Source organism: Aulostomus chinensis, chromosome 19 (genome assembly GCF_037954235.1).
Source record: "Aulostomus chinensis isolate RoL2024-O1b breed Wild chromosome 19, RoL_Achi_v1.0, whole genome shotgun sequence".
Lineage (NCBI taxonomy): Eukaryota > Metazoa > Chordata > Actinopteri > Syngnathiformes > Aulostomidae > Aulostomus > Aulostomus chinensis.
In genome coordinates, this window is record NC_141338.1 from 18,844,700 (window position 1) to 18,872,450 (window position 27,751).

Genomic DNA, 27,751 nt, shown 5'->3' on the forward strand with positions numbered 1-27,751 from the left:
AAACCTTTATTTATTTATTTATTTTTTTTACAAAAATGTAACTGGCAGACGAAAAAAAAGATGCAAAAAGCCACAACTTGAGTTACAAAGTGCAGGATGAGTCATCGGTACAGTGGGCGCAGAGTCGACACACAGCTGAGACAAACACCCGCAACAACTGATGATGGAAAATTCCATTACAAAACAGCTCAAGTCTGAAAAGTGTCTCGAGTGGAACATAAATAATTTGCTACATTAAAATAATCTTTAATATGTCAGCTTGTCTTGAACATATGCAGAAGATTTATGGACTTGAAGGCCACCGTACTGGCTATTTTACAAGGGAGAACATTGATTGCCGTGTAAAGATATTTTTTTTTTCTTCCTAGCATGGCTCGATTCATTGATCACATCATGGAAAACATTATTGATCGGGGTCTTTTTGCTTATCGCGCAGCGTCACAGGAACAGGAACAGAAATCTCCCTGATCACACCCATGTTAAACAGGCTGCTATGGCTTCAACTCTGTAGTAATCACATTATCATCATGATCTGTGGAAACAGGCAAAACGCCTCTAATTAAACCTCTAGAGTTCGTTATTTACTACTGTATGATTACAATTTCATTAAAAGCACTGCCCACTTAGACAAATGCACCACATTTGTTTCAAAAGCGTCTCTGGGAGCTGATAATTCTGCTTATGGTCAACAAATCCAGGGAAACGGATGTGGATCCTAACCCTGAGTGTTCTGTGTCAGAGCTCCACGACACAAGGTGACACGCTCCCTCATTTCCATCACACACACACACACACACACACACACACAGGTTTATTTTGAGTTAATCCCACGACAAACACACACACACACACACTGTCCCCCTGCTGTACTCTCACTACAGAGCCCCGTGTAGCCGTCTACGGTTTGAGAAAGTTCTCTCCAGCAGTTTGAAGATATGCAAAGCTATTCAATTGATACTTGGGAAGTATCTGCGTCTTCCCCAGGAGCCCAGAGAGTTTCTGTCAGAGAAACTTGGCCATCCAATGGCCGTCCGTTTCAACTGAAGGGTGAAAGGTCGCAGGCAGATTTAACTGTGGTGCTATTAGGAAGAGCATATTACACTGGTGGATGTGATCAGATGGTTACGAGTTGAGGCGTGGAACAGCTGATTTTTGGACGGTGATGCGCTGACGGGACGGCGCTGTGTTTAACGTGCTTCCCCTCTGAGGGGCTAATTTACGTTCGATATCATCTCTGTGACATGTGCGTATGAAACACCCTCCACCCCCACAACAAAACAGAAAATACATGTGAACTGACAGAAATGCTTAGCAATTATAAAAAGAGCCACATTGGTAAATTTCACAAAAGACCATCTGTCAATACATTCAGTCAATTTGGAGGTTTAGTCCAGGTGCAATTTCCTTCTTTGAGAACCGCTTAAACGTCTTAAAAGGCTGTTCTTTTGCCATTCGTCTTCGTATTTGAAGACAGGTTTTAGAAATCACAAAATGTCTCTGAGGGTCTACTTTTTAGAATTTTTTTTTTGGTGTGTATCTAGACAGTATTTCAGCCCACACACTTCAGGCTAGGCCCGTTATCACGGCGGAATAATTTTGGACGGTTCTTACTGAAGTCCCATGGCCTAGACGTGGAGACAAGAAATGACCTGGTGACGCTTGGCAGGTGCGTCACGTCAACATTCCTGGTGAGCTGCGTCCATCCGGGTCACAGGTCATGAATTCGTCATTTAATTATCGTTTCTTACACTGCAGGAATTAAGATGAGTTTAATTAGCCATGGTACAGTGTTAATGTAGTAGAACAGATGCTCTTACATGACACGAGGCTCTTTAAAATGTCACTTAATGAGGATATTTACCCGCCTGCGCACACACGCACACACACACACACACACACACACCCCGAAATCACCATTTCACTGTACACAAATATAAGGATGAAAGAACCACAATCAAGTATCTTACTCTTTGGCACTGTAACTTCATTCAACACACAGGCCAAACAGTGAGTAAACATCCCAGTGGATGATGTCAAACTCTGACTTCATCATGGAGGTGAAGCCCGAGGGTCTCAGACGGAGGTCAACAGAAAAGCACATCTCTGCTTTGAACAAAACATTTTTGGCATGAGGACACAGAGCGTGGAGAGCAGAGGGCTCCGTCATCAACAGACACACAGACACAACAGATGGTCCAAACCATTTACACCAAATATTTACACCATTTTTTGTTGTGTCACCCATCCAGAGAGAGAAAGAGCCATAAATCAAAGTGGGAGCACTTCACAAATAAACAGCACTGATGCAGCAGCAACGCAACAACAGAACCGAACCGCCATAGCACAATACACATTTCATTAGGCACAGCAGAGCGTTGGCAAATGTAGTGCACATTCAGCGATGCGGATCAGTCAGTTTATAGCTCCCGACTACGCGCACACACACGCACACACACGCGCACGCACGCACATCTTCAATGTGGGGAAAACGTGAATTCCAGATCTGTTAAGGACTGAATAACAGACGGATCAACTACATCATGATTCTCCTTCGAACTGATTTATCGGTGTGGCTGTGAGGAAAATAAGCTGCTCTCCAACGTGTGACGAGGAGCCAGGAAATACTCAACAGCAGTGAATCAAACTCCTTCAAGTGTGAAGACAGCAACTTCATCTCTGATAGGTCACCTGGGGAAGGAGGATGAATGTGTGGAGAGTGTTCCTGACGCAGGAAACCATCACGTTGGGCTGTTTGGATCAGACACCAGAGGAACTGCACGGCAGCCTCCGTTCATTTACCCTCCATCATGTAAAACAAGGGTTACACTCACTGAGTGTGTTTACATTTACGCGAGTAGTCCAGTTCAGATGGTGCACTCTTGCTTTTGCTCACACAATCCATATGATAGTCACATCCTGTCTCCAACACCAGGAAAAGCCCTCATCCCAAACACGGCTCAGGGGAGCAGCCTGGATGTGTGGAGCTACAGAGCAGCTGGTCAGTAACACAAACACAAGCATCTCCCATCACTGGAATCAGATCAGGAAGCAACATGGAGGCCGGTCCAGACAGTCCGACACCAAAGCTGCGTTATTCTTCTGATTTGAGATCAGACACATGGATGGGGCAACAGGGGCTTGTACTCCAAAGCAGGATTAGAGGATTAGCGAGCCGTCTTCAGGGTCAACTCGGGGTTTTTTGTACTATGAGGATGGCTCACTTGTTAGTGGAGTTGATCAATGCGGCTACTTACGCTGCCGAGGAGCACGTTAAGAGCTAAGATGCGAGGTTAAAACACGTACAAATCACGTCTCAGGTACAATGTCGTCAGCTTTCATCCCAGTGACATCACCGACAGTGGGAGGGTCTCTCTGTCTCTCCTGATAAGCACCTCTAGGAATAATACAGATTATCAGTTGAGATTTACGAGTTAGTGGATGCGTTTGTGAGACGAGGCAGCAGCTGACGGAGTGATGCTAGTACTGATTCATCCATCATCGTCTACACCACCTATTCAATCTTGGTAATCAAAGGTGATTATTGGCACATCTACTCGTGTCAGGGATGGAACAGTGACACTTTTACACAGTCTGTTCATGGCTGCAGCAGCTGTGCATCATGGATTAATATTCTTCATCATATCTGCGTGCTCCTGGGGGGGGTGGGAGGTGGGGGGGGTGTATAAAACCTCCACCTCTCCATGTTGGCCATCAGTCACCAACAACCAACGATGCTCAAAACCAGCTGGGAAACGCCAGGTTGAGGTGGAGAGTTGATACCCACCGTCGGGGTGCTGCTTATCTGACTGCAGCCGTTTGGCTGTGTCAACCTGAAGATACCCTGGACCTGCTGGGCTGCCGTCACAGTACAGGTCCCTGGAGTTTTGTGTAAACATTGCGTCACGAAAATCGGAAAAAAGCCTAAAAAACAGGGTACAATACGGCACTGTAAGACACCCAGTGCACCCTCATGAGACAAAATCTTTTTACAAACAATGAAGGAACAATAAATGTGAGTGTGTGAATCAGGAGGAACGCCCCCTCCTCGAGGCCTCGACTGACCTGCTCACTGTCAAACATTCAGGTCAGACGGACGTGACCTCCTCTCATCTTCACACTGGCAACAGTGGCACCATAAATGGTAACTGATAATTTGTACTGCACTGCATTCTGGGTTGGTTACCTGTCCCTACAGAGACAGTCTACTGAACTCCACTGGCAAAAAGTGTGCGTCCTGGTGATGGCGAGGTGGTCTTGGTTATCTGGAACACTCTGTCGTCTGGCCGATGCTGCAAGTGTCTGCTGCTCCTGAATACTTCAGACTGGATAAGTGCCGTGGATCCGTTTCCCCACGGGGATTTAAAAGTACTGGAGCTTTCAGAACTTGAAAAAGTGCAGTGGATGTTTTACAAATAGGACGTGATTCTTCAACGAGAGCATCTTATTAAATATAAATGCAGATCCTCTTACTGTCTGTGGAGTATCAGAGTCACTGCGCACACACACACACACACACACACTGGAACAGACCAAAGATCCTGTGTGATCTGTATTCTTGGTTCCTAACAAGCCCAAAGTGGTTTATACAAACAGGTTTTTACATTAGAGATCAGCTCTAAACCAAACTTTTCCTTAGGAAAAATAAAAATGTCGAAATCCAAAATTAACTCCTCCACATGGACGGCACGGACCTGCTTCCCTGCTAACAAAGCAGTCCAGTTGCGAGGGAGACGTGCCTGTCTGAGTGGCGCTAACAGTCTCTGACTCATACAGGACTCTGTGGGCCGGATCTTGACACACATATCTCTTGTGTGGTGACCTCACTTGGGCGGGGAGGGCCATATCGGGAGCGGATGGGCCTCCGTGTTGAAGACGTACTTGTCTAGACTGAGCAGCTCTGTGTCGTCAGAGAACAGCAGGTACAAGTACTTTAATGTCTCACCCAGGAAGAAACTCTCCATCTTGTCCCGGGGACCCAGGTTCATGGGGTCACGGACGTTGTTAATGGACGTGTATCCGCCATCGGGGACCTGCAGGAGTGCAACTATCAGATCAGGGGATTCATACAGACATACTTCGATTCCATGATGTACACTCACAAAGGTTTGAGCCATTATTTAGGAACCAAAAACAAAATAAGAGCTATTAAGGACGTTTCCAGCAAATTAGGGTACGATTTAAAGACTTCTCCTGTAGACTACCGTTGTATTAAGGTGTTATGAGTGGATCGTCACGAGGGGACTTTGCTCTTATTCAGAGTGAACGGAGGACACAGATCCATGGTGTCTGTTGGCAACAGGTGAGAGTTTGACCCATAATTCACTCCAGGCTTCTGAACTCTCAGAACTCCTTTGACTGCCATATTTGCATGATAAGCAACACCAGACATTTCTGTGGCTTCTAGTCAAAAGTAATGCAGTCAGGAAAAAAGAACTGATGCATCCTCGTAATATCGAGACGTGTAGTGTAACAGTAATAAAATCAAAGAGACAAAATGAGAAATGCTGTTTCATAATCTGGGTAAATTAACTCCCTGGATTAAACCTCAGGTCACAAGTCGTGTTCTTTCCGATTTGGATCTGAGCTTCAGTTCCCGCGTTAACAAGCAGACAAAATATTTATTTCCACATTGGAAATACAGTTAAAGTGGGACTGCCTGTAAACTGCAAAGCTGCTGAGAAACTGCCTTCATCTCAGCCATGTTAAACTTCTTTAACACACTTTTTACTGGCCTCCTAAGAAAACCGCAGAGAGACTTCAGCTCTAACTCTGCAGCTCGGCTGTCAACCAGAACCAAGAGGAGAGCGAGCGCATCAGTCCAGTTTAGCTGCTCTTTGGTTTCCTGTGGCATTAAGAACCCTGCAGCAGCAGGGATAAGATCGACGAGGCAGCTTGTGTCAATTCTGCCACAAAGCTGAACGTGATACCTGTAGATAATATGAACAACACTTTTCCTCCACTGTAATAACGGCACAAAAGAGAGATCAAAACAGCTTGGCTGTGTGGTGCCACAGTTTGGTTTAGTGAGCGAGGAGAAACGTCCATGAAGGGAGGAACATTCCTCACGAACCTTCAGTCCTGTTTACAACTGCTCATAGTTCCACCGAGACTCACACTGATGCTTTAAACTCTGATTAATTCAAACTGAGGCCAACTACCATTTGGAACAAGCATTAAGGTTTACTGACTTTGTAAATTTTAAACTAGCTCAACCGTCAACTCAAGCTGATCTGACATCAGCTGTCAGCGCAATACCTTTGTGTACTTCTCGAAGCTCTGCAGGATGTCCCAGCCCCAATCCCGGTACTTGGTGTCCTTCGTGAATCTGTACATGTAGAACAGACTTTCCACCGTTTCTGGTCTCAGCAGGTTGTGTCTGTCTGCTGGCTAGAGAACAAAAGACGGGTCTTCAAACACTGAGATGAACAAAAGCGATCGGTTTTGTCTCACCACTTTACCCTTCAGTTATCGAAGTGGTCCCGAAGTTGAGGCTACAGATGAGATGAAACAAAAATGAAGAGCTGAGCAAACAGAGTGTGCGAATACATGGGAGACATGTAGGCCCCGGACATTTCTACAACACCTTCGTAGCACTCTGAGGGAGGAGGGAAACAGGAGGAAGTACGACTTTTAAGAGCATAAGCATGAAGAATCCAGAGGAACTGAGGTTGACGAGAGTTCCTGGAGCTCCATGTGATGACAGAGTTCCTTTTACCATCTTGTGCCAGAGGCCAAGTTTATCTGTTCAACACTAATTTGTCAACAAACAACACAGATAAAACAGACATGAATGAAGGTGTTCTCTTATTTTAATTTTAATTTGGCAAATCTGATTAAAATTTGTTTTCTTCTTCTTCAGCTTTTCCAGAATTTTGGCAGGGTGAATCAGGGCAGAAGAGATATGTGTCAAATATTGTCTGCCTTGTCAAACCAGAGACTGTCAAACAAGCACTGGAATTTTAGATAGAAGGTTGAGCCAGCTTAGGTGAGTCGATATCTGCTTGAGTTGTTTTTGAGTCTCGGGGCGTAGAGTGCTTAGCATCCTCTCTGGACAAACTCTGCCCCCTAGTGTCTAAACCAGCCAAGAAAAATCCACCAAGCCCACGGTTCTCTGAAGTTCTTAGAGAACAGACAGCAGGACTCAGGGCAGCAGAAAGAAAGTGGCGTAAATCCCAAGAATCTACTGAGTCAGGTCCTCCTTGGAAACTGGTGTCTCCCCCACTGCTTTGAAGCAAGCTTGGGTCACTCTGTCCTCAAAAAGCCCAATCTCAACTCAGCCTAGGTTGAAAATTACAGGCTGGTCTCACCTCTGCCATTCCTGTCCAAAATACTGGAGCGCTCAGTCTTCCATCAAGTTTCTGAGCATCTGCAGAACAACCTGATTGACTCCTATCAATCTGGCTTTAGGAGTGACCACTCCACTGAAACTGCTCTCCTGTCAGTCACAGAATCACTGCGACTGGCCGGAGCTGCTGGTCAGTCCTCTGTCCTACTGCAGCTGGACCTTCTGGTGCCTTTGGCACTGTGAACCATCAGATTCTCCTCTCCACACTCTCTGAACTCTGCATCTCAGGATCTGTCCTGCTGTGGTTCAAGTCCTACCTCACAGGTACAACCTTCAGATTGTCATGGCGAGGAGAAGTGTCTGAATCACATGGCTCATCCACAGGGGTACCCCAGGGGTCAGCGCTAGGTCCCCTACTCTTCTCCTTATACACCACCTCACTGGGTGCTACAACCTGCTCACGTGGCTTCTCCTACCACTGCTATGCTGACGACACTCAGCTTTTCCTGTCTTTTCCACCTGAAGACACAACTGTCTCAGCTCGGATATCAGCGTGTCTGGCTGGTATCTCCACATGGATGAAGGAACGCTGCCTTCTACTAAATCTGTCCAAAACTGAGCTCACTGTCTTTCCAGCGTGTCCCTCACTCCAACCAAAGATCAGTGTTCTGCTCGATTCAAATCAACTCTGCCAGAAATCTGGGTGTCAAGATTGATGACCAGCTGACCTTTAAGGTACATGTGGCCTTGATTGTTCTGTCTTGCCGTTATGCCCTTCATAACATCAGGAAGATCAGACCCTACCTGACACAACAAGCCACACAGCCTCTGGTACAGGCCCTTGTGACTTCACGCATCCACCTCTGCAACTCTCTCCTAGCAGGCCTCCCTGCGTGTACATTTAAAACTCTGTAGACGATCCAGAATGCAGCAGCACATCTGGTCTTTAACTTGCCCAAAACTGCACGTCACCTTGCTGTTAACGTCTCTTCACTGGCCTCCAGTAGCAGCTGGAATCAAATTCAAAGCTCTTCTTCTGGCTTACAAAACAGTGACAAGAACGTCTCCTGCCTACCTGGAATCCCTCATCCAGGTCTACACTCCCTCTTGTCTGCTATGTTCTTCCTGTGGGAGACTCCTGGTGCTCCCAGCCCAGCATGGCTCTAAATCTCTAGCCAGGCTCTTCTCCTCTGTTGTTCCTAAAGGGTGGAATGACCTTCCCAACTCCATACGATCCCCAGAGTCCCTTTCTACTTTTAAGAGACGTTTGAGGATTCAGCTGTTCAGGGAACACCTAGCCACTTAAATCTGACCCTTGTCCTCTTTGTCCTCAGGGGTAGAACGAGTCAGAGGGTTTAAGACACGGCTCTGAGTGAATACTTGGCACTGACAGTGTTGAATATTGAATGTGTTGAATGTTGAAAGATATTGTTAAGGTTGAATTAGTGGTTGTGGTTAAAATATATTAAGAAAAAAAAAAGAAACAAACAAAAAAAAAAGGCACCTGTGGCCAATTGAACTTGAAGCACTTTGTCGCACTTACTAAGGCTTTCCCTCCAGTCTAAATTCTGGCTTGTGTTGTACGTCGCTTCGGACAAAAGCGTCTGCCAAATGAAATTGTAGAATTGTAAAGATTGTTAATGAAAAATGTAATGAGTGCTGGGGAGGGTCAGGAGGTCTTCTCTACTACTGCAGATGACACAACAGCAAGGAACTAAAAGCACCGCAGTGTTTCTACATCATCGGCTATAGGTAGGTCACTTGTTCTTTTGTGGATGTAGCCATCTTGGTTGAATTCAGGAAAAATGGTTGAGCTGCAGAAGAGCGAGAGATGGATCTTAATCAGACACAGACAGGTTATTCTGTTACTGACTTGTCAATTAAAAACTAGCAACATCCCAAAGCCCCCCCCCTTCCAATCTAAAATGGATCATAATTTAGTATTTGTATTTGTATTGATTAAGACTTGAAAGTAGTGACTGAAACCAGAAGTAGCATGGTGGAGACTTCTAGACAATCACTCTTTGATGACTGACATTGCCCCCTGTTGGCCATTAGGAAGAAAGCAGCTTCACACTCCTCCTGCAGTTCAGTCTGGGAGGCTCTGTCCATTCATCTTATCCAGTCTATGTACCCAAACATGATTATTTGAATTTAGAAAAACATAAATAAAAAACTCGGGCCTTGTTTTAATCTGCACTGTACTGAAATTCAGTATCAAATGGCTGAATTATTTAAGACCAGAGTATTGATGAGCTTAATTTTTGATATAATTTATTATCACACAGCTGCAGCGTCAGTGCAGTTCTTCCATACACGCACATGTAGTACACACAAACACACACAGGTCTGCATAGCTATCCTTTTTGGGACATTCCACTGACTTCCATTCATGTGAATATCCTAACCCAAGCCCTAATCTTAATCCTAACCCTAACAGATTGATGCCCGACCTCAACCTCAAGCTAACTGCAGTTAACACCTTCAGTCTACCTTTGACCAGGTGTTCATAAATTAAGTTCTGCCGCATTAGGACAGGTCTTTGGTCCCCATGAGGACTAGGGGTCCTGATAAGTTTAGTGTTCATATCAGAACACACACACACACAGAGGAGGTCAGTGCGTTCCTCTCACCCTGTCTGTGTCTGATCTGGTGACTTTCTTCATCAGCAGGATGTTTTACAAAGCCGCTCCAAAACCCAACTCGTGTTTATTTGTGGTTTCCATGTCTAAATTCACCCTCATCAGTTTTCAGTCTTGTTGTTGATGATGGAGTTTATTAAAACAGCGGAAACTAGCGTGAAGGTGAATGACATCAATACCAACCAGGTGAACTTATAAGACTGAACAGACACATAGGAGGCCTTTACACTAAACAAGAGAGTCGGTGTCTCGCTGTCAGAAACTGTCAGACCTCCTCAGAGCAGAGTGACAGGGGAGGGAGGAGAGGAGGCCAGACTGATCACTGATCAGTAGCGGATGCCATCAACCGATGAAAAAAAACACTCATGCCAAAACCTGAGCGTCTGCACAAACAAAGTCTGTGTGTGTGAAACCCTCAGAGTGTAACGTCACGCTGTCCACAGCCGTCTGCTGTCATGACTTTGACAGAAAGACAGAGAGGGTCGAGTCTAGAAGGCAACCCGAGACCCGCGAAAGATCGGGTGAGTTTGATTATTTTAGCAGAAACAACGGACACAAATCTCCCGAGAGTTGTGCAAATAGAGAGTCTAGACAGATGGAGAAAGGTGGGAGTCTCCAAAAATAGAAAATGATGTTGTGGTGCGGGTGTTTTAATGTGGCAGGCCGCCATAAATAAAACAGTATTTACTGAGCCACAGAGTCACTGATCCCTGACCTGTTGTGATGGGAGAAGAACTCAGATCCTTAAGTAAAAGCATTAATACCACAATGTAAAAATACCTGATTACAGTTAAAAATATTACATGTAATTGTTCCATTTTTTTGAAAAATCACCATTTTTATTGCCTCTGTTGTACTTGAATGGCTCTGTTATTGGTGTTCTTTGATTACTTAATAGAGACACAAACTCACAGGAGGAGAAAAAGGTGGCCTGTCGGTGAACCGATCCCCTGTAGGACCCTGTTTGTACTTCAGTAAAAACAGTAAAAGTACAGTCAAAGTAAAGTTACTTTACTTAGTACTTTTACATTAGCATTTCATACTTGTCCATTTAATAGACTTGTCTTATTTTCTGTTTTGTGTAGTACCATTGATAGATAAAGCAAAGTAACGTAATTTTAAAAATGGCAGAATGGGCAATACTTCTTATTCGATTACTCAATTAATCGGCAGAATAACTGATAGATTACTAAAAGAATCGATAGCTGTAGCCCTACACCGGTGTCATGTTAGGAGGCCCTGCATTTATAACGTAAGAAGGAGAGCGTCACTGAAAAATGGAATCCATAATCATTTTTTTTACAACTGTTGAAGGTCAAACAGTAATTCAATTTTCTTAAAGTGCTCAGACCTGCTCACTTAAGCCTCTTTGGGAAATATTTCACTAAGTCTGCATATTTACGGTCACCTATGGTCCATGTTCACACCTAAAAGACGATCAAACTCCACCTGTCTGCTCCAAGTCTCACCTTGACAACCACATCCCGGCCGTCACTAGCCTGCAGGCTGAAATGTGCGATCTCCGGGCTGAGTCCAGTCTCCATTTGAGTGTACATCTGATGACAGGTCTCCATCAGCTGCACTGCCAGATCCATGTGGTCCCCCGGGAGGCCGTTGTGTGCCCCCAGAGCCAAGGTTCCTGGCAGGAAGCACACCAGGTGGTCCTAATGAGAGTGAGAGGAAATGATGAGCGCTGAGACAGATTCGATTTGACGGGCAGATAAGAATCTGCGTAGCTGCTGACTCAACAAGATGGTCAAGGTGTCTGGATGGAGGGTTTCGAAACGTACATAAAGTACAAGCTCTAAGATAGTTTTGAGGTTTTCTGTAGGTCCTTGAATAAAAAGGGGGCCGTTGGGAGCATCCCTACCATTTTGGGGTTGAAGCGGTTATGTGACAGCTCTCCAATGAAGGTCAAACTGCTGGGTCCCGTCTGTCTCACAAGGTGTTTTTTCACTCCATCCACTGCCTGAATGTAGTCCTCTAGGAGCCTGGACAGAGACAAACACAAGCCATGAGTATTGTTCAATCTGTGGTGATTTATTTCAAGCCTGGGCTGCTCAAAATATGTCTCATTATTTATAAAGAAACATTCTGATTCAGCTTTAATCTGAAATTCACTCTTCCGTGTATCTGCTGATGCAGCTTTTCCAGTCCAAGAACAGTGAGTCAGAAAGGTGAATGTTGTAATTACTCGTCTTCTATCTTGCCTCCCTGGATCCACTGTTTGAGCAGGTACTCGTAGTAGCTGTCTGCCCTGGCACCGAGCGTGAAGACTCCTTTGTGGGTGAACTGGCCACTGTTGGTGTTGATGAACATGGGCACCAGGCCATCGTGCTTGCCGGGCAGCTTGTGGACCAGCTTCATTACCTCATTTACAACGTCCTGGAAGGATTGAACATGAGAGACAGAGAGAGAAAGAGAGAGCGAGAGAAAGAGAGAGCAAGCGCAAGAGAGAGAGAAAAAGAAAGAGCTGACACTGATGCTAAAATGAGCAATAATGAGTCCACTAGCTTCACTTATAGGAGGTGGGTGGGATAATATTTTTTCAAAAATATCGATGCGGAATCTCATTGGAAAATGATTAGCAATGTGACACTTCAGTGACAGAATGATCTAACCATCTTCAGGGACACGCTCTAATTTTTGGAATTACTCATAAACTGACAACATGATGGATTGAAGGGATGCTCGTCCTTGTCACTTCCAGTGATCGCACAAGTCCTGAGAGCACTGGTTAATAGCTCAGTTTAACAAAACTGAACCTTCCTGGAATATTTCATCTGGGTTGAGACATCCGACAGCAGGACTGACAGTTAGGAACCAGGCTCATACACATTTTCACTAATACATTTCCGTAAAATCTCTACACCTTTGAGGACAACTTTTTTATTGCCACATAATCATTGACATGCCGGTTTACACATGTAAAATAAAGACAGTCAACAATTACCAGTGTTTATATCATGTATCAAATTAAATATCAAAATCAATTAAAAAGAATTATTTTTTCACCTTTCCTTGATTTTACCAAAATGTTCTGTACTCATTCGTTTTTCAAACACTTCTCAGGCCTGAGAATCGACGCTGTCATAATCCAGAACGTTCCCAGGTTTTTCCATGACCATAGGAACCTTGTATGAAGGCCCTCATCCTTACCTGGTACAGCGGGTCCTGGGTGAGGCGGCTGAGCTCTCTGAATTCCAGTTGAATGCTTGTGACCTCGGCCAGCGTGCTGTCTGATGTCCATCGAGGTGGGTGGGCTGTCCCTGTCCCAATGTTGACGTCTGAGAACGGAATCTTTGAGGGTGTTTTGAAGGCAGGCATCAACCTGGAGCCAAGGTCTTTCTGTAAGTGCAGAGATCAAACTGAATGACACAGGAAAATGATTTTTATGTCCTCCATCACTGAAGTATTATTGAATCTATCTACGAAACTGAAGCCAGCTGTTGGCTCCTAACAAATGGCAAATCTGTTCTTTACAATGATTTTAATGTGAACTCTCATTTGTTCCAGGTTCATTTTAGGTAAAACTAAAGGCCCAGAGGGAATGCTTGTTATGGCTTGACTCACAGATTTGTCAAGGAACAGTTGGTCTCCTGTTAGATGGTAGGCACTCAGGAGGCCTCCCAGGACACGGATGGTTGTCTCAAAAAGATTCACATCCACGTTCCTGTTGAAGGAGAGCTCCTTCTCTACCCATTGCTTTGCCTCTGCAAACTCTGAGGGAAGTGACGCACACGACAAACCTCAACACCTACAGAGATTTGAGCATTCCAGACAACAAAGCATCACAGTAGGGAAGACGCAATTACCTTCTTTCAAACCCATAATCCACATTGTGTCCAGAGAATCAATGAGGGTCAAACCCAATCCAAACCACTCGCCAAAGGACTTGGAGATGGGCTTGAGCTCATCATGACCCCAAGCGTAGTCCTTATAGCCTTTCCAAGCATGTCTGAAAGCCTGCCGCACCGCCTCCAGCCGGTCCACAGCTCCTCCAGAGACTACAAACAGACGTCGACAAAGGAATAAGAAACTTTAGTGGAAGGGGTCTGTGCTTGCTCCAGGAAGCTCTCACAACAGTGCACGTCTCTTTTTTCTTATTATTTTTAGGAGAGGGAATATTGTATGCCATGAGAAGAGAGTTGATGCTGCAGCTCTCAGCACAGCAGGTTTTCATCCTTCTGGTTAGAAATGTTCAAATTTAAAGGGGAAAAAAAAGTGCTAGGCTTTAAACAACATAGACATGGCCAACACTATTAAATAATCTGTTTGGGGGGGGGGAAGGGTTTCTCTGTGGAACAAAAACAGGATGTCAGTTTGTATTTCTCTTCCACTGGAAGAACAGAATAAGACGAGTCCACAGCCATGCAGTACACAGAGGTGCTTTGAGCACAAGCCAAGATGCTAGAATATCGAATGTTTACAATAATTAGCCAGTTAGTATGCAAGCATTTTCTGAGTGCATCTGGAGCTAATAGGACAGTCGTTTGTTTCAGGTTTCATAGTTAGGTGAGAATATTGCTGTGGTGGAGCTACGTTCAGTACCGACCAGCCTGAGTGACAGGATCATCAGGGTTGGCTGGTGCCGGGGGTGCTGCAGCTTCCTTCTCATTGGCTGAGGGCAGAGCCTCTGTGGCCTGATCAGCTTCAATCATCGCTCCTCGCCAGCTGCTTGAAAAAGGACAGAAGTGCTGTCAGAACTGGATCATTTACATCGACTGCATCGACACTTACTCCACGGCGTGCTGCAGATGAAGCTGGAACAAGTTTGATTTTCATCTTCTGAGCACTTAACATTTCCTATGTTTTTCCTAACAGTTTATTCCAAAATGAGACAATCAATCAACCAACCGGCCCACCTGACAATCTTCTTTTCTTTTTCCTCTTCCTCTCCTTCATCTTGGACCACCTCTTGCCTTTCCACAGCAACTGTGTTGGACACATTTCCAACTTTCTGCAGGCTTGGTGGACCTCTCTTGTTCAGGAATGCCTTTTTCTGTGGACAAGCAGACAGCTAGAACTAGAAGCAGGGGGAAGACATGAACACTTCTTGGAGAAGGTGAGTCACATGATGAGGGCATTCAAAATGATCTTTACAAACACCTCAGAGGCTAAACCATGGAGGCTGCACTAGGTGGACTGTTCCAGAATCATAACTAAAAACCTGTGGGTTGTTATCAGATTTGCTGTCATTTGAAGCACAATAATGGTGTGTGTTTTTAAAGCCTAGTTAGTTTGTAGCAGTGTCATTTTGATTGTGTGAGATGATAATTATGGTGCAAAAACCAGGGCAAATTAAGATATAATCCATAATTGTTGGCAGTTATGTTAACTTAACTGATGCCTTTAAAATGAAATTAAAAAATATATATATATTAACTACTCTGACCTTTATGGGAGGTTTTTCCAACATGGGGATGTTTGGTCCTCTCGGCTCCACTGTGGCATCTGGACCAACAGCTGGTCCCAGATGTGGCCCAGCCACTGGAGCAGGAGACTGAGCTGCAGCTGGACCGAACACAGGTTTCACACCAGGAGGCACAGCCCTCAAGTCTCTATCACTCAGCTCCAGCCAGTCGTCCCTGTCAGACAACCCTACAAACACAGAGTAGATACAGGAACAAAAAAGATATAAAAAAACTGCATCACAATAGTTTAGGACACTACGTGTGGTGGTGATAATACTGGCAATATGAAAAGAGCACTGCAAAACTACAAGTTTGCCAGTAGTCATCATCAGTATCTTAGGAGATGTGCCAAAACTTGATTTAGACCATTATGAAATACTAAAAAACTGAATAGTGTCACAACATTCAAAAAAAAAAAATACAAAAATACAAAAATGCACATCCCAGGTTCCCAGAGACCAAAGCGATGTGTTCATATTCTTTTGACCAACCAACCACTTTCTGTCACTATTGACAAGAAAGTCCTCTTACAACGAGGAAGAAAAAAAACAAAAGGGTGCGGATCTGGCAAATGTTTGACATTTTTAATATGGGGAAAAAAGACTGAAATGATTAATACATTAAAAAAAAAAACTATAGGCAATCAATATTCCATTTAATTAATCAATTTCCACACAATTAGAACCAATTCCAGGAAATAAATCTGGATGTGTTGTAAAACAGGTTTTCCTGTGTAAAAGTGCAGATGACGTGTAAATGCACCAGTAACTGCACTGTCCTTCCTCAACAGGAAGGGTTTGCAGCAGTAAATCATCAATATGGAGCAACACAGCCGTGACTAATTTAAAAAACTTGCTCTGTTATATTAGTAACATATGAAAATCATCCTCCGCACTGTCTTCCAAAACAACAGAGTAATGAAATCTTGACAACATCAATGTCCCGCCTCAGATGAAACACACGTGGCGTTTACACCAGGTTTTGTTTCCATCCAGAGAGCATCTGCTCAACTATCACCCAAAACATCCTGCCAGTCTAACAGTCACACAGTGTGGATAACAGATGTAGAAATGAATGAAAAAAAAACAACACTATACAATGGTGGTGATGTCCTGATAAAACATTAAATCAAACCAAAGACAGAGATTGCAACAGAGGGTTCTCTTCCCAACAACCAAATCCTCCACAATTACACTGGGATGTGTTGTCACCTCCTCCTCCGTCCCACTCTGAAGGTTTATCCACATTCATGGGGCGCGCTCATGGACAGCTGACTTTGTGGAGTGTGTTAACTCAACCCAAGTATGGCTGAATGGTTTGGGAATAAACTCTAATTGCAATTTTTTTTTGGACACGTGTTGTGATTTGATTTGCACTGAATTTTTTCCCCTCCAAACTTCAATTCAACTGTGACTGTGTCACAGTTTTAAAATATGATGTGCATTATTGTCCTACTGGGAGACTTCAACGTTCACGTGAGCAATGACAGCGTGACCTGGAAAGGCGTGATTGGGAGGAACGGCAGGCCTGACCTGAACCTGAGTGGTGTGCAGTTATTGGACTTCTGTGCAAGCCACAGTTTGTCCATAACTACCACCATGTTGGAACATAAGGATGCCCACCGGTGCACGTGGCACCAGGACATCCTAGGTCGCAAGTCTATGTTTGATTTTATAGTCGTACCATTTGACCTGCGACCGCATGTTCTGGACACTCGGGTGAAGAGAGGAGCTGAGCGGTCTGATCACCATCTGGTGGTGAGTTGGATCAGGTGGCAGGGGAAGACGCCGCACAGACCCGGCAGGCCCAAACGAGTAGTGAGGGTTTGTTGGGAACGCCTGGCAGAAGAACCAGTCAGAATGAGCTTTAACTCCCACCTCCAGCAGAGCTTTAACCACATCCTGGGGGCGGTGGGGGACATTGAGTCCGGATGGGCCATGTTCTGCTCTGCCATTGTCAAGATGGCTGCTGTGAGCTGTGGCCGTAAGGCTGCTGGGGCCGGTCGCGGCGGTAATCCTCGAACCCGCTGGTGGACACCATAGGTGAGGGGAGCTGTCAGGCTGAAGAAGGAGGCATGGCTGGCCTGTGGGTCTCCAGAGGCAGCCGACTGGTACCGGCAGGCCAAACGGTGTGCAGCTGTGGGGGTCATCCAATCTCCGGGGCAGAAGTCGCCGAGGCAGTTAAGCAACTCCGCGGTGGCAGAGCCCCGGGGGTGGATGAGATCTGCCCTGGGTATCTCAAGGCTCTGGATGTTGAGGGGCTGTCTGGGTTGACACGTCTCTGCAACATTGCGTGGACATCGGGGGCGGTGCCTTTGGAGTGGCAGACCGGGGTGGTGGTCCCCATCTTCAAGAAAGGGGACCAGAGGGTGTGTTCCAACTATCGGGGATCACACTCCTCAGCCTCCCTGGTAAGGTCTACACCAGGGTACTGGAGAGGAGGGTCAGGGCGATAGTCGAATCTCAGATTGAAGAGGAACAGTGTGGTTTTCATCCTGGCCGTGGAACCGTGGATCAGCTCTTCACCCTCGCTTGCTGGAGGGGGCATGGGAGTTTGCCCAACCAGTCCACATGTGCTTTGTGGATTGGGAGAAGGCTTACGACTGTGTTCCCAGGAGCATCCTGTGGGGGGTACTCCGGGAGTATGGGCCGGATGGCCCTTTACAAAGGGCCATTCAGTCTTTCTACCGGAGGAGCGAGAGTCTGGTCCGCATTGCCGGCAGGAAGTCGGACTTGTTGCCGGTGAGAGTTGGACTTCGCCAAGGCTGCCCTTGGACACCGGTTCTGTTAATAACCTTTATGGACAGAATTTCTAGGTGCAGCAGGTGGTGGAGGGGGTCTAGTTTGGTGTGTGGGAGGATGTCGTCTCTGCTTTTTGCGGATGACGTGGTCCTCTTAGCTCCATCAGGCCACAACCTCCAGCTCTTGCTGGGACAGTTCGCAGCCGAATGTGAAGCAGCTGAGAATCAGCAACTCCAAGTCTGAGGCCATGGTCCTCAACCTGAAAAGGGTGGTTTGCCCACTCCATGTCAGAGGGGAGGTCTTACCTCTGGTGGAGGAGTTCAAGTATCTCGGGGTCTTGTTCATGAGTGAGGGTAGGATGGAGCAGGAGATTGACAGGCAGATTGGGGTGGCATCCGCAATGATACGGGCGCTAAACCAGTCCATTGGGGTGAAGAGGGAGCTTAGCCAAAAGGCGAGGCTCTCGATTTACCAGTCAGTCAATCTACGTTCCAATCCTCACCTACGGTCATGAGCTCTGGGTAATGACCGAAAGAACAAGATCCTGAATACAAGCGGTCGAAATGAGTTTCCTCTGCAGGGTGGCTGGGTTCTCCCTTAGAGACAGGGTGAGAAGCTCAGTCATTCGGGAAGAGCTCAGAGTAGAGCTGCTGCTCCTCCATGTTGAGAGGAGTCAGTTGAGGTGGTTCGGGCATCTGGTGAGGAAGCCTCCTGGATGCCTCCCGAGAGGTGTTCCAGGCAAGCCCAACCGGGAGGAGGCCTCGAGGCCGATCCCGTACATGCTGGAGGGATTATATCTCTTGGCTGGCCTGGGAACACCTTGGGATTCCCCCGGAAGAGCTGGTGGAAGTGGCTGGGGAGAGGACAGTCTGGGCTTCCCTGCTGAGGCTGCTGCCCCCGCGACCCTGACCAACCGGATAAAGCGGAGGACGACGGTGCATTACCCCATGATCCCATAAAACCCTTATTTGCTCAATAAACAATGCCAGGATGAGAATTTAAGATGAAGATTTAAGAAAGCGACAATCACTTTCTTTGATAAAGAAAAATATGAAAAAAGTTACAATTATAAACAGACAGAATATAGAAAATAACAAATAAAACAAATCAGATTTGTGAGTTTGTCTTTATTCTTGCATGTCACAAACTTCATTCCATTTAAAAAGGACAGGGTGTAGTTTCAGCTTCACTTAGCCATCATATTGGGCTCTTGGATTGTTCTTTCAAATTCTTTTCAGATTTATCCCTCATAGTCACCAATGTCTCAGTGTACATGACAAAAACAGATATTTGCTCCTTTTACTGCGTGTACCTCCATCTTCATTGGGCTCAGATTGATTCAGATATGCAGCAACGTACCAGAACACCTCCTGAGGAGTTGCTGTGGCTGAACGTGCTGCTTGCTTGTCTCATTTTGAGCGGTTTTCTCTGAGTGCCGTTTGCCTCATCTCTGCTCTCTCCCTGCATGCTGCAGCCCAGTAGCAGCTGCAGGGAGCGGAGCAGATCATTCAGAGCTGGATTACCAAAGTCATACACTGAGAAAGTGTCTTGCTTTACTAAATTGACAGTTTAATAAAGCAAGGAAATGAAGACCCTTCACCCATAGCGTAGCATATTCTTCTACTATTTCCAGCAGACTCTGCATAGCTTGGTGAATTGTTGGTGGTGGCCAAAGGCATCTCTTATTCGTTAGCATGAGTGTCGCACAGCTAAAAACCCTAAGTCAGACACGCTGTGCTGTACAATTACACACCTAGAATAATCACAACCTTTGCAATTGGCTCATTGTGTTGACTCAAATCTCTATTTTGATTTAAAATTGATTGGCCATTCAGCCTGAAACACTCGTGCTATGAAGAGAAACAGAGACTCTCACATTTAGCTAGTTCAGAGTGGATGTACTCTGTCAAATCAGTCGTGCTGCATGACTTCAAGTACTGTGTACAATATTGTGATTTGCCACTGAGACATAGTAAACAAGGTTCTCAAGGGATGTGCTTTCTCAACCGACAATGGCAAAAAAAAAAAAAACAACATAAAAAAAAACACCAAAAACAATAATTCGTGCATTATTGTTATCAGAATTCTTTTTAAAGAAATAAGTAGCACAAACAAAAAAATGTCTTTTACAAAAAGACGCCATTTCTGAAACATTTGTGCAGTATAAATAAAAATAGGCGTTTTTTGGTTTACTCCATTAATTTTGCAGCGCTAACCCACATGCACACTTTGATGCACTGCATCCTCTGCCCATTTGTAGTATTCAACGTAATTTGTTGTCCCATTTGTTGTTTGGTTGAGCACGTCTTGACAGGAGTAAACTGATAATTTAGTGGAGAAGCAATCAATCACCTAATCTGAACCCGGAGGAAACTATCACGGCATCTCATTCAGTGTTAAATTGATTGCAGTCCATCCTCCACAACAACAACTCATCAGCTCCAACATGTGCAACTAGAATGAATGAGGGACTGACTTCCTGGGCCGGTGTGTATTTGAGAGGACTGCTTACCTCTCCACTGCTCGGCGAGGCTGGGATAGGAGAGCAGTCCAAATATGAGCAGCAGAGCCAGCAAGAAGAGGATGAGGCTGCGCTGGAGACGAGACAGCTGCTTCCACTTCTGCAGGAAGATAAACAAGAGTTCAGAACTGGAAATACCAGTTTGCAGATCAGAACGCGCTCTATCCCTTAAAAATATTTCCAACAATCAGTTGATGCCACTTTTACAAAGAATCACAATAAAAAAAGAGAAGCCATTCTGATATAAAACGACCCCAAAATACAAAGAAAATACTTCACGTCAAAACATAAATGTCCAGACAAGAGAGGATTCAAAGAAAACACAAAATCAAAATGAGCTTCATGTTTGTAACAAAGTCCAGTTTACCCGGCAGGAACTGAGCATCCTTCTCCACCTGATGTGTTCGGCCCAGTGACAAACAGCTGAGCACCATAGTGCAGAGGGAGGGACAAACAGGGCTGGGGTCCCTCTGGGGAGAGGCAGCGCTTGGTTACCTGCTCTGATTAACACCTGTGCAACATGATGACACTATTGAGCCATCAACTGTGAGCAGCCGTGGAAAACACAACAGACTTTTATCGGCGGGGGCCTCTTGATTCATTCAGTCAATGTAGTCCATTTACCACTACTGCAAGAACACATCGTTCATCAGGCCCTGAGGTGCATCTCGTCTGAATATATTTAGTTTTACCAGTATACTCAGACTGAGGCTCTCCAACCCTATGATGCACTCAGAATTGCAAGACGATATTGTGATTTATTACATTTGCTGGCATCCTTTGAAGGGAAAGTGAATTTGCCCTTTTTCATCAGACTTTTAGAGCAAATGAAATCCGGTCTAGTGTCCCATTAGGACTGCAATACTGACCTTCATTTTACATTGTAACAGGTTTCTGTAGGTAAGTTCTGATGCCTTGAGTGGGGTGAAACTGTTCTATTCAGGTACTTTTTTACAAAATTCCTTTACGTTGATACTTTTTGAGGCATCAATTAAAATCCATTTATGACACATCCTCTGTTGTAGTTTTCAGCTCTGTCATTTTCACACGCTGAAAACATGAACTGATAAACCAGTTTACTAAATTTGTCTCATTCAACTCTTTAGCAGGTCGGTGTTTTCCACTCAAAGCTGTTCGACAACATAAACAATAAGCTGGGAGATTAACTCCTCGCTCCTTAGATGTTGGATCGAATGACACGACATCATCTGAAACTCTATAGAATTGAGACAACTCGGTCTAAAGAGAACTGGGCTCCACTTGGTGATGACAGTGAGAAAAGTTAGGAAATATTTTTGAATCAACTAATGAATTACTCACTTCTTGTATTCACACAAAACCTAATATTATTTTTCATAATATGCCAGTACAGTTAAAAGTCTGGTTGCATTTAGGCACAAACAACTCAGTCCAAGTTGGGGGACTCAAACAGGACTAATCTCTGTTTCAGCACTGCAAAGAAATGCAGACTTTGGTATGGAAAAACATGGTGGTTTAGCTGAATGCTAACCACTGTAATAAAGAGGACTCTAACCTGACTGTCCAGTACAACCACCATCACCCAACCTGCCCCCTGATGTGGGCTCTACAGTGTTTCAGCAACAGCAGCCGCCACCCATCGTGGGTCGTTGCTGAACCAGGAAACGTGTGCCCACCACCAAAGGACCCCGACTGATTTTCCATTAGCGTGACATCCGTGCACCACCAGTACCATCTGCCGCGTACAGAGGCGGTGGTGGTCATTTCATGCGTTTTTCGGAGAACGCCCTGCTGTAAATGCGAGCCTGTATTCCTCTTTCACCCTCCACCACCTTAGCATGCTACCAACAATGTAACTGCACTTTCAATAAAATGCACAATGAACAATGCAGGCAGTTTTTCCATTTTCTCCTCTGCACTTGCCTGAAGGCCAGGACACTCAGGACAGCACCTACCAAAGGACACAGAGCTGCTGCCTAACATGCAAATTATTTGACATGAAATGAAGGAAACCGACGAGGGAAGGATAAACACCATGAGAAGCTCCTTTTCTCGTGTGAGGGGGCAAACACTGGGCCAGTGAACCCAACACAGGACATCATTTAAAGAGAATTGTTTTCTCAATAGCCATAAAGCACGATCAAATTTGACGACCCACAGGTACAAGGGAGTTCCAGCCCAGGCTGACTTCCCTGCTATAAAGCTGCTTTTATAGGGGAAACGTCTGCTGATATACTGAAGAAATAATGTTTTACAGATTAGTCAATGACAGCACGGGTTTGGCACCTGAATTCATCTTGGGCAGAGGAGGAATTTCTTTCAAGTGAGTCGACCATGTTGGTTTGTCTTTGTGAAAAGGAAACGACAAAGCTAACTGAATCAAAATCATCGGATTTTCTTGAAGCCTCATCCGAGCCCTTGGTCCTATGTCTACTCTTAATTTGTCAAATAGGCCAAATTTAGGAAAAAAGAGGAAACTGAGGCACTCTGAACCAATATATGTAAGATTTATTTACAAAGGCAGGGCAACAGAGAGGACCGACGTATTTCGACTTAAGTCTTTGTCTAGGTCCGAACCCCTGCTTCCAACACTCCTCCGTTTAGACCACATTAAGGAGTCTAAAGCCAAATTTAGAGGTCTATGCCAGCACTGACATTAGCATTACATTTGTAAAACAAAGATACTCTCCAAAAAAATTCAGGTGATAATAATCATCCAAATGATGGTGTGAAAAAAATCCCGCCACGGTTGCTCCATATCAGCCCAGTTCAGATGCAGCAGTAACGTGCATCCTGCGTGATCAGGTCAAGAGTGGTCAGCTCTAAAGGTGAGTGAAAACCAAAGTGTTCCATGCACCAGGACACAGTGGTGACATCGATGCTGCTTGTATCCATGGGCAGGAACAATGCACATCTCCTGACACACCCCTGCTGGAACAGCCCTGCACAGCATCAGAGGTGGCAGATCAAACCAAAAGGGAGCGGAAAGAGCTCAGCTTTGGTGTCTACATCGAGTCCCGTCAACCGTCACCGTGGAGTCTGCAGACACTGTAAGATGAGTGAGGTTGAGGCGAGGAGACAAATTCTTGTTTCGCTTTTTTGCTTTGTTTCTTTTACCAGTGAGGTTGCGTGTCCTCTGTTTTGCTGTACGATAACAGAACATGGTGACGACTTTACAGCTCTGGCTGTTCCACCACATACAAACCAAATAGGGATGCACCAAACTGGAATCTTTTCTTTTTTTTTTAACTGATCTGCTGATAAATTGCAATTTGTTTGGCCGATAACTGACAGATGTATCAATTTTTCCCCACTTAACTGCAGCGATCATCAGCTGTCTTCTGTTGTTGAATTAACAACTTATTGTTCATTTACTCTTGTAATGATTGCCAGGCAGCAGGGAGACATTAAATGTAATGCATAAACGTGTATATATAATCAATAATGTAAAATGATAATAGAAGTTCAACCTATGTTATGCAGAACATGTCATGTTTATTCTATGACCACTTGGAAACATGTTAACTTTTCAGACATTTCTGACGCCTCAACACGTGTAAGTGGCACAATTGCACGGATCATTGCCATCCAAAGCCCACACAGAAACATACAAATTCCCATCTAATATCTTAACTTGGAGCTGTTGAAACTGCGTTACACCACTGTAACTAAGGAAGTCTCATGAGGTGGTAAGACCGGTCATACAAGTAGGTAAACAAAGAAGCACTGATGGTAAGTCCCTTGAGCAGGTAACAGAAAAGTAATGAATAGAGAGAGAGAGAGAGAGAGAAATGAAATGATGAGAGCCTGAGTATGATGATGAAACATGAGTATCTGACTATCAAAGGAGCTGAGGAGGACTCATGATGAGAGAAACGATTTCAGAAAATGTGATAAGAGAGACAGAGAGGAGGGAGATGAACAGAAAACTCACTGAAGTGATCAGACTCACTTTCCTCAGGGGATCCTTTTATCTAAAGCATGTGAGAAATCATGCAGCCGCACAACAAAGGGGACTGAAACCCATTAATCAGTTTGTCTCAAAGAGAGACACGTTTCACTCAGAGAGAGATAAACTGTCTCAGTGACATCAACGTAAATGTAAAATAAGCGAGCAGCTGGATGCTTAAAGCTGACATCTTTTTGCAGAGGTCATGATGCATCAAAAGCGAAGCCGCCGTCCCTGGCGGCCATATTGCAAATACACGGTGAGAATACAGAAGTTCAGCAGGCAGAAATCTTCTGTACCAGTTAGCTTTTTGCATGCTGGCTTTTTCCAACCCTCCCTCGCTACATGAAATACGTTCTGAAGATGTGCACTGTAAAAAAAAAATGGGGCAGGTATTTTTGTTAGTAGTTGTAAAAAAAATAAAATGAATGAAATTTTAAAAAACACACAATGAACTGAACATAAAACAAGTTTTCAAACCACATTTTCCCTCAATGGTACAGAGTGCCAAAGGGGTGGTGTATTTTTGTAGGCCAACCTGGAGGTCAGCATCACCACAGGCTGCCTCCACCAACAACCAATGGGATCCTTACAAAAGATTTACAACAACTGCAGAATATAAGCTCTTCGTCAAACTTGCAGGTTTTATTCAGCAAGATAATCTCCTCAAATGAACACCGCTCATAGGCATCAATGCAACTGACGGCAGAACAACACTGACGTCATGCTTTTGTTTTTAGCGTCATGACCTCCAGTGTCCGTGACAACCTTTGCCCTTGACAACCTCAGTCTCATTTATCCACTTATTAGCAACCGCCACCAACACAGCCATTATAAAAGACGCATAAACGCATGCATTCAGATTTGATATCTTCTGACCCGTGTACTCCCTCCTACACCACATTATTTTGGAAGGAAGCCCTCACCGCATCCTGGGCTAATCAACGCCCACGGCGACTGGCTTACAAGCAAGAAAAATGGTTCAAACGTTTCTCCGGCGCTGGTACATAAGAGTGGATGGACGACTTCTACAACAGGTCTTCCCCGACCAACCAACAGCAAGTATAACGACCATACTGTTTCTTAGCTGTGACCTCAGAGCGGACCAGGGGCTTGTGTGTGAGAATGGTAAAAGTTGATCCTGTCACGGGACGACTCACCCTCCAGCAGGACTGTCTGCGGTGTTTGCCGTTGTTGTAAGTGCGACTGTGTGGGTCACTGAGTGTCAGCGAGATAAAGTCCATTCTGGAAGGTGGATACATATTCTGACCCAGGCGGAAAGTTGAAGGTCATAGAAGCTGCATTCAGGACAGTACAAAAAAAAAACAAAAACAAACCAACAGTTAGCAAAACTATTACTACTTCCAAAAATAAGCATAATCTAGTTATTCAAGGAGTTATCACTGTGATAATGTGTTCTTTACTGAACACTCACAAGTGTAGAATCAAGAAGGGGAGCCAACAACAACTGGAATTTGAAAATGTTTGAGCAAACAATGTCAAAATTCAAACAAACTAATGTATTTTTGGAATGATTAACAAATTACAAAGCAAGTCAAACTATCACAATGGCAAAATCCACGTTTAACAGCGCTTGAAATTTTGATTACTAATATTTTTTTCCCCCTTTTGTCTCTCATACGTAGCAAATTTGAAAATCTAACATTTCAAGGAACAAAATAAAAACTGGACTGGGTTTGATAGAGCATTTATACTTACTCCTGCCAGCTTAACACGTCACTACAGAACAAACACGTGCACTTGATCAGTTATGAGCCCAGTCCATTTAGAGAACCCCAGCCGTCACAGGGAGCCTGTCTGTGACATACCAGAGCCCTAAATGCCATAGGGTCACGATTCATGTTGTTTATTTCACCTGTTTCTAACCTGGCTATGACGTCATGTCAAGAGGCTACTAAACGCAGCCGCACTTCCACTTGCTTCAACCCAGTAACGTGTGGTACATCCCCCTGCATGGCTGGTTGTATGTTACGCATGCAATTCGTTGACTGTGCTGAGCTTTTGCGAATGAATCTGTACGCAAGTAAAATGTCACTTATGGCATGTTTTAATAAATATGGCAGACTCCTTCATCCTCAGGCACAATGGAGGCTGCCGTCTTAGCTGGCTGCCACAGGGATGTACCCACATCCAACACCTTTGACTATATCAACTATTATAATGTAAAGCTGTGTCTTTTTTTTCTCATTATTCATACATTCGCAGAATATGCTTCTCTGTTAATCAGTTACAGCTCGGAGCGATCTATGCTAACGGCTGGGTTTACTGCTCACCCATGACTTCCACACATCGATGACGTGCAACTGAATCGCCTCAGAATGATATAATTAGGTTAAAAATCACCGTTGTTCCTGGTGGGCTGTCTCACATCGACGTTGTTCTCCAGGAAGCTAACCAGTCCAGCTGTTCGCTAGCTAAGAGCCTCCAGAGCCCGTGTCTCCGCCGACGACAAGGAGCGGTGACACCACTTGTGCCACAATTATAGTCTTCCGACTGTCACACAACACCACACTGGCACTTGCATGAGGTGTCCACGAAGTTTGGCTGCGAGAAACGTCACCGCATCGCGTAAATGAGGAGGGGGACGGCAACTGACTACTGGGAGAGAAGCGGAAAAGCAGGAGCCGATGAGAGGAGAGGCTGTGCGTCATGTGACGTAGCATGTGTTCTGACAGGCGACACGTTAACCCTCAACACCCCGTCAACGCTGACGTCCGCCTGCAGGGTTTTTGAATATTCTAAGTAGGCTCGTATAAAAAGGAAAAAGAAATAGGAACATTATGATGATGATGATGATGATGATTATTATTATTATTAGTTGTAGTAGTAGAAGTATTGTTGTTGTTATCCTGAGACACTTTTTTTAAACTCAGCACAGGTTTGGCGTTTGTTATGAGACTTCTGGTAACTTCTTCAACCTGTGTTCTCTGGAGAGGGAAACTTCAGTGTCCTCACACACTCCAACATCAATATTTTAAAAAATGAATAATGATAATAAAAATAATAATTATGTTAATATATGAGAGAGACAGTGGTGCAGTGGTCAGCACTGTGGCCTCACAGCAAGAAGGTTCCAGGTTCCAGTCCCGGCTCCATCACAGGATCTTTCTGTGTGGAGTCTCCATGTTCTCCCTGTTCCTGTGTGGGTTCTCTCTGGTACTCCAGCTTCCTCCACAGTCCAAAGACATCAAGAGGGGAC

At 44.8% G+C, this 27,751-nt stretch overlaps 1 protein-coding gene across 1 annotated transcript; it reads right to left on the reverse strand.

Annotated features, from left to right (window-relative positions):
• On the reverse strand, window positions 1-27,172 carry man1b1a (mannosidase, alpha, class 1B, member 1a). Its single transcript, XM_086187459.1, has 14 exons — window positions 26,896-27,172; window positions 25,692-25,829; window positions 20,595-20,703; window positions 15,323-15,528; window positions 14,793-14,929; window positions 14,483-14,601; window positions 13,743-13,934; window positions 13,501-13,649; window positions 13,087-13,275; window positions 12,122-12,312; window positions 11,798-11,918; window positions 11,397-11,591; window positions 6,256-6,387; window positions 1-5,030 (listed from the first exon to the last, which is right to left on the reverse strand). The coding sequence occupies exons 2-14, from the start codon at window positions 25,791-25,793 to the stop codon at window positions 4,821-4,823; spliced, it is 2,052 nt and encodes a 683-aa protein (XP_086043585.1). The 5' UTR covers window positions 25,794-25,829; window positions 26,896-27,172; the 3' UTR covers window positions 1-4,820.
• Between the last annotated feature and the right edge of the window lie 579 nt (window positions 27,173-27,751).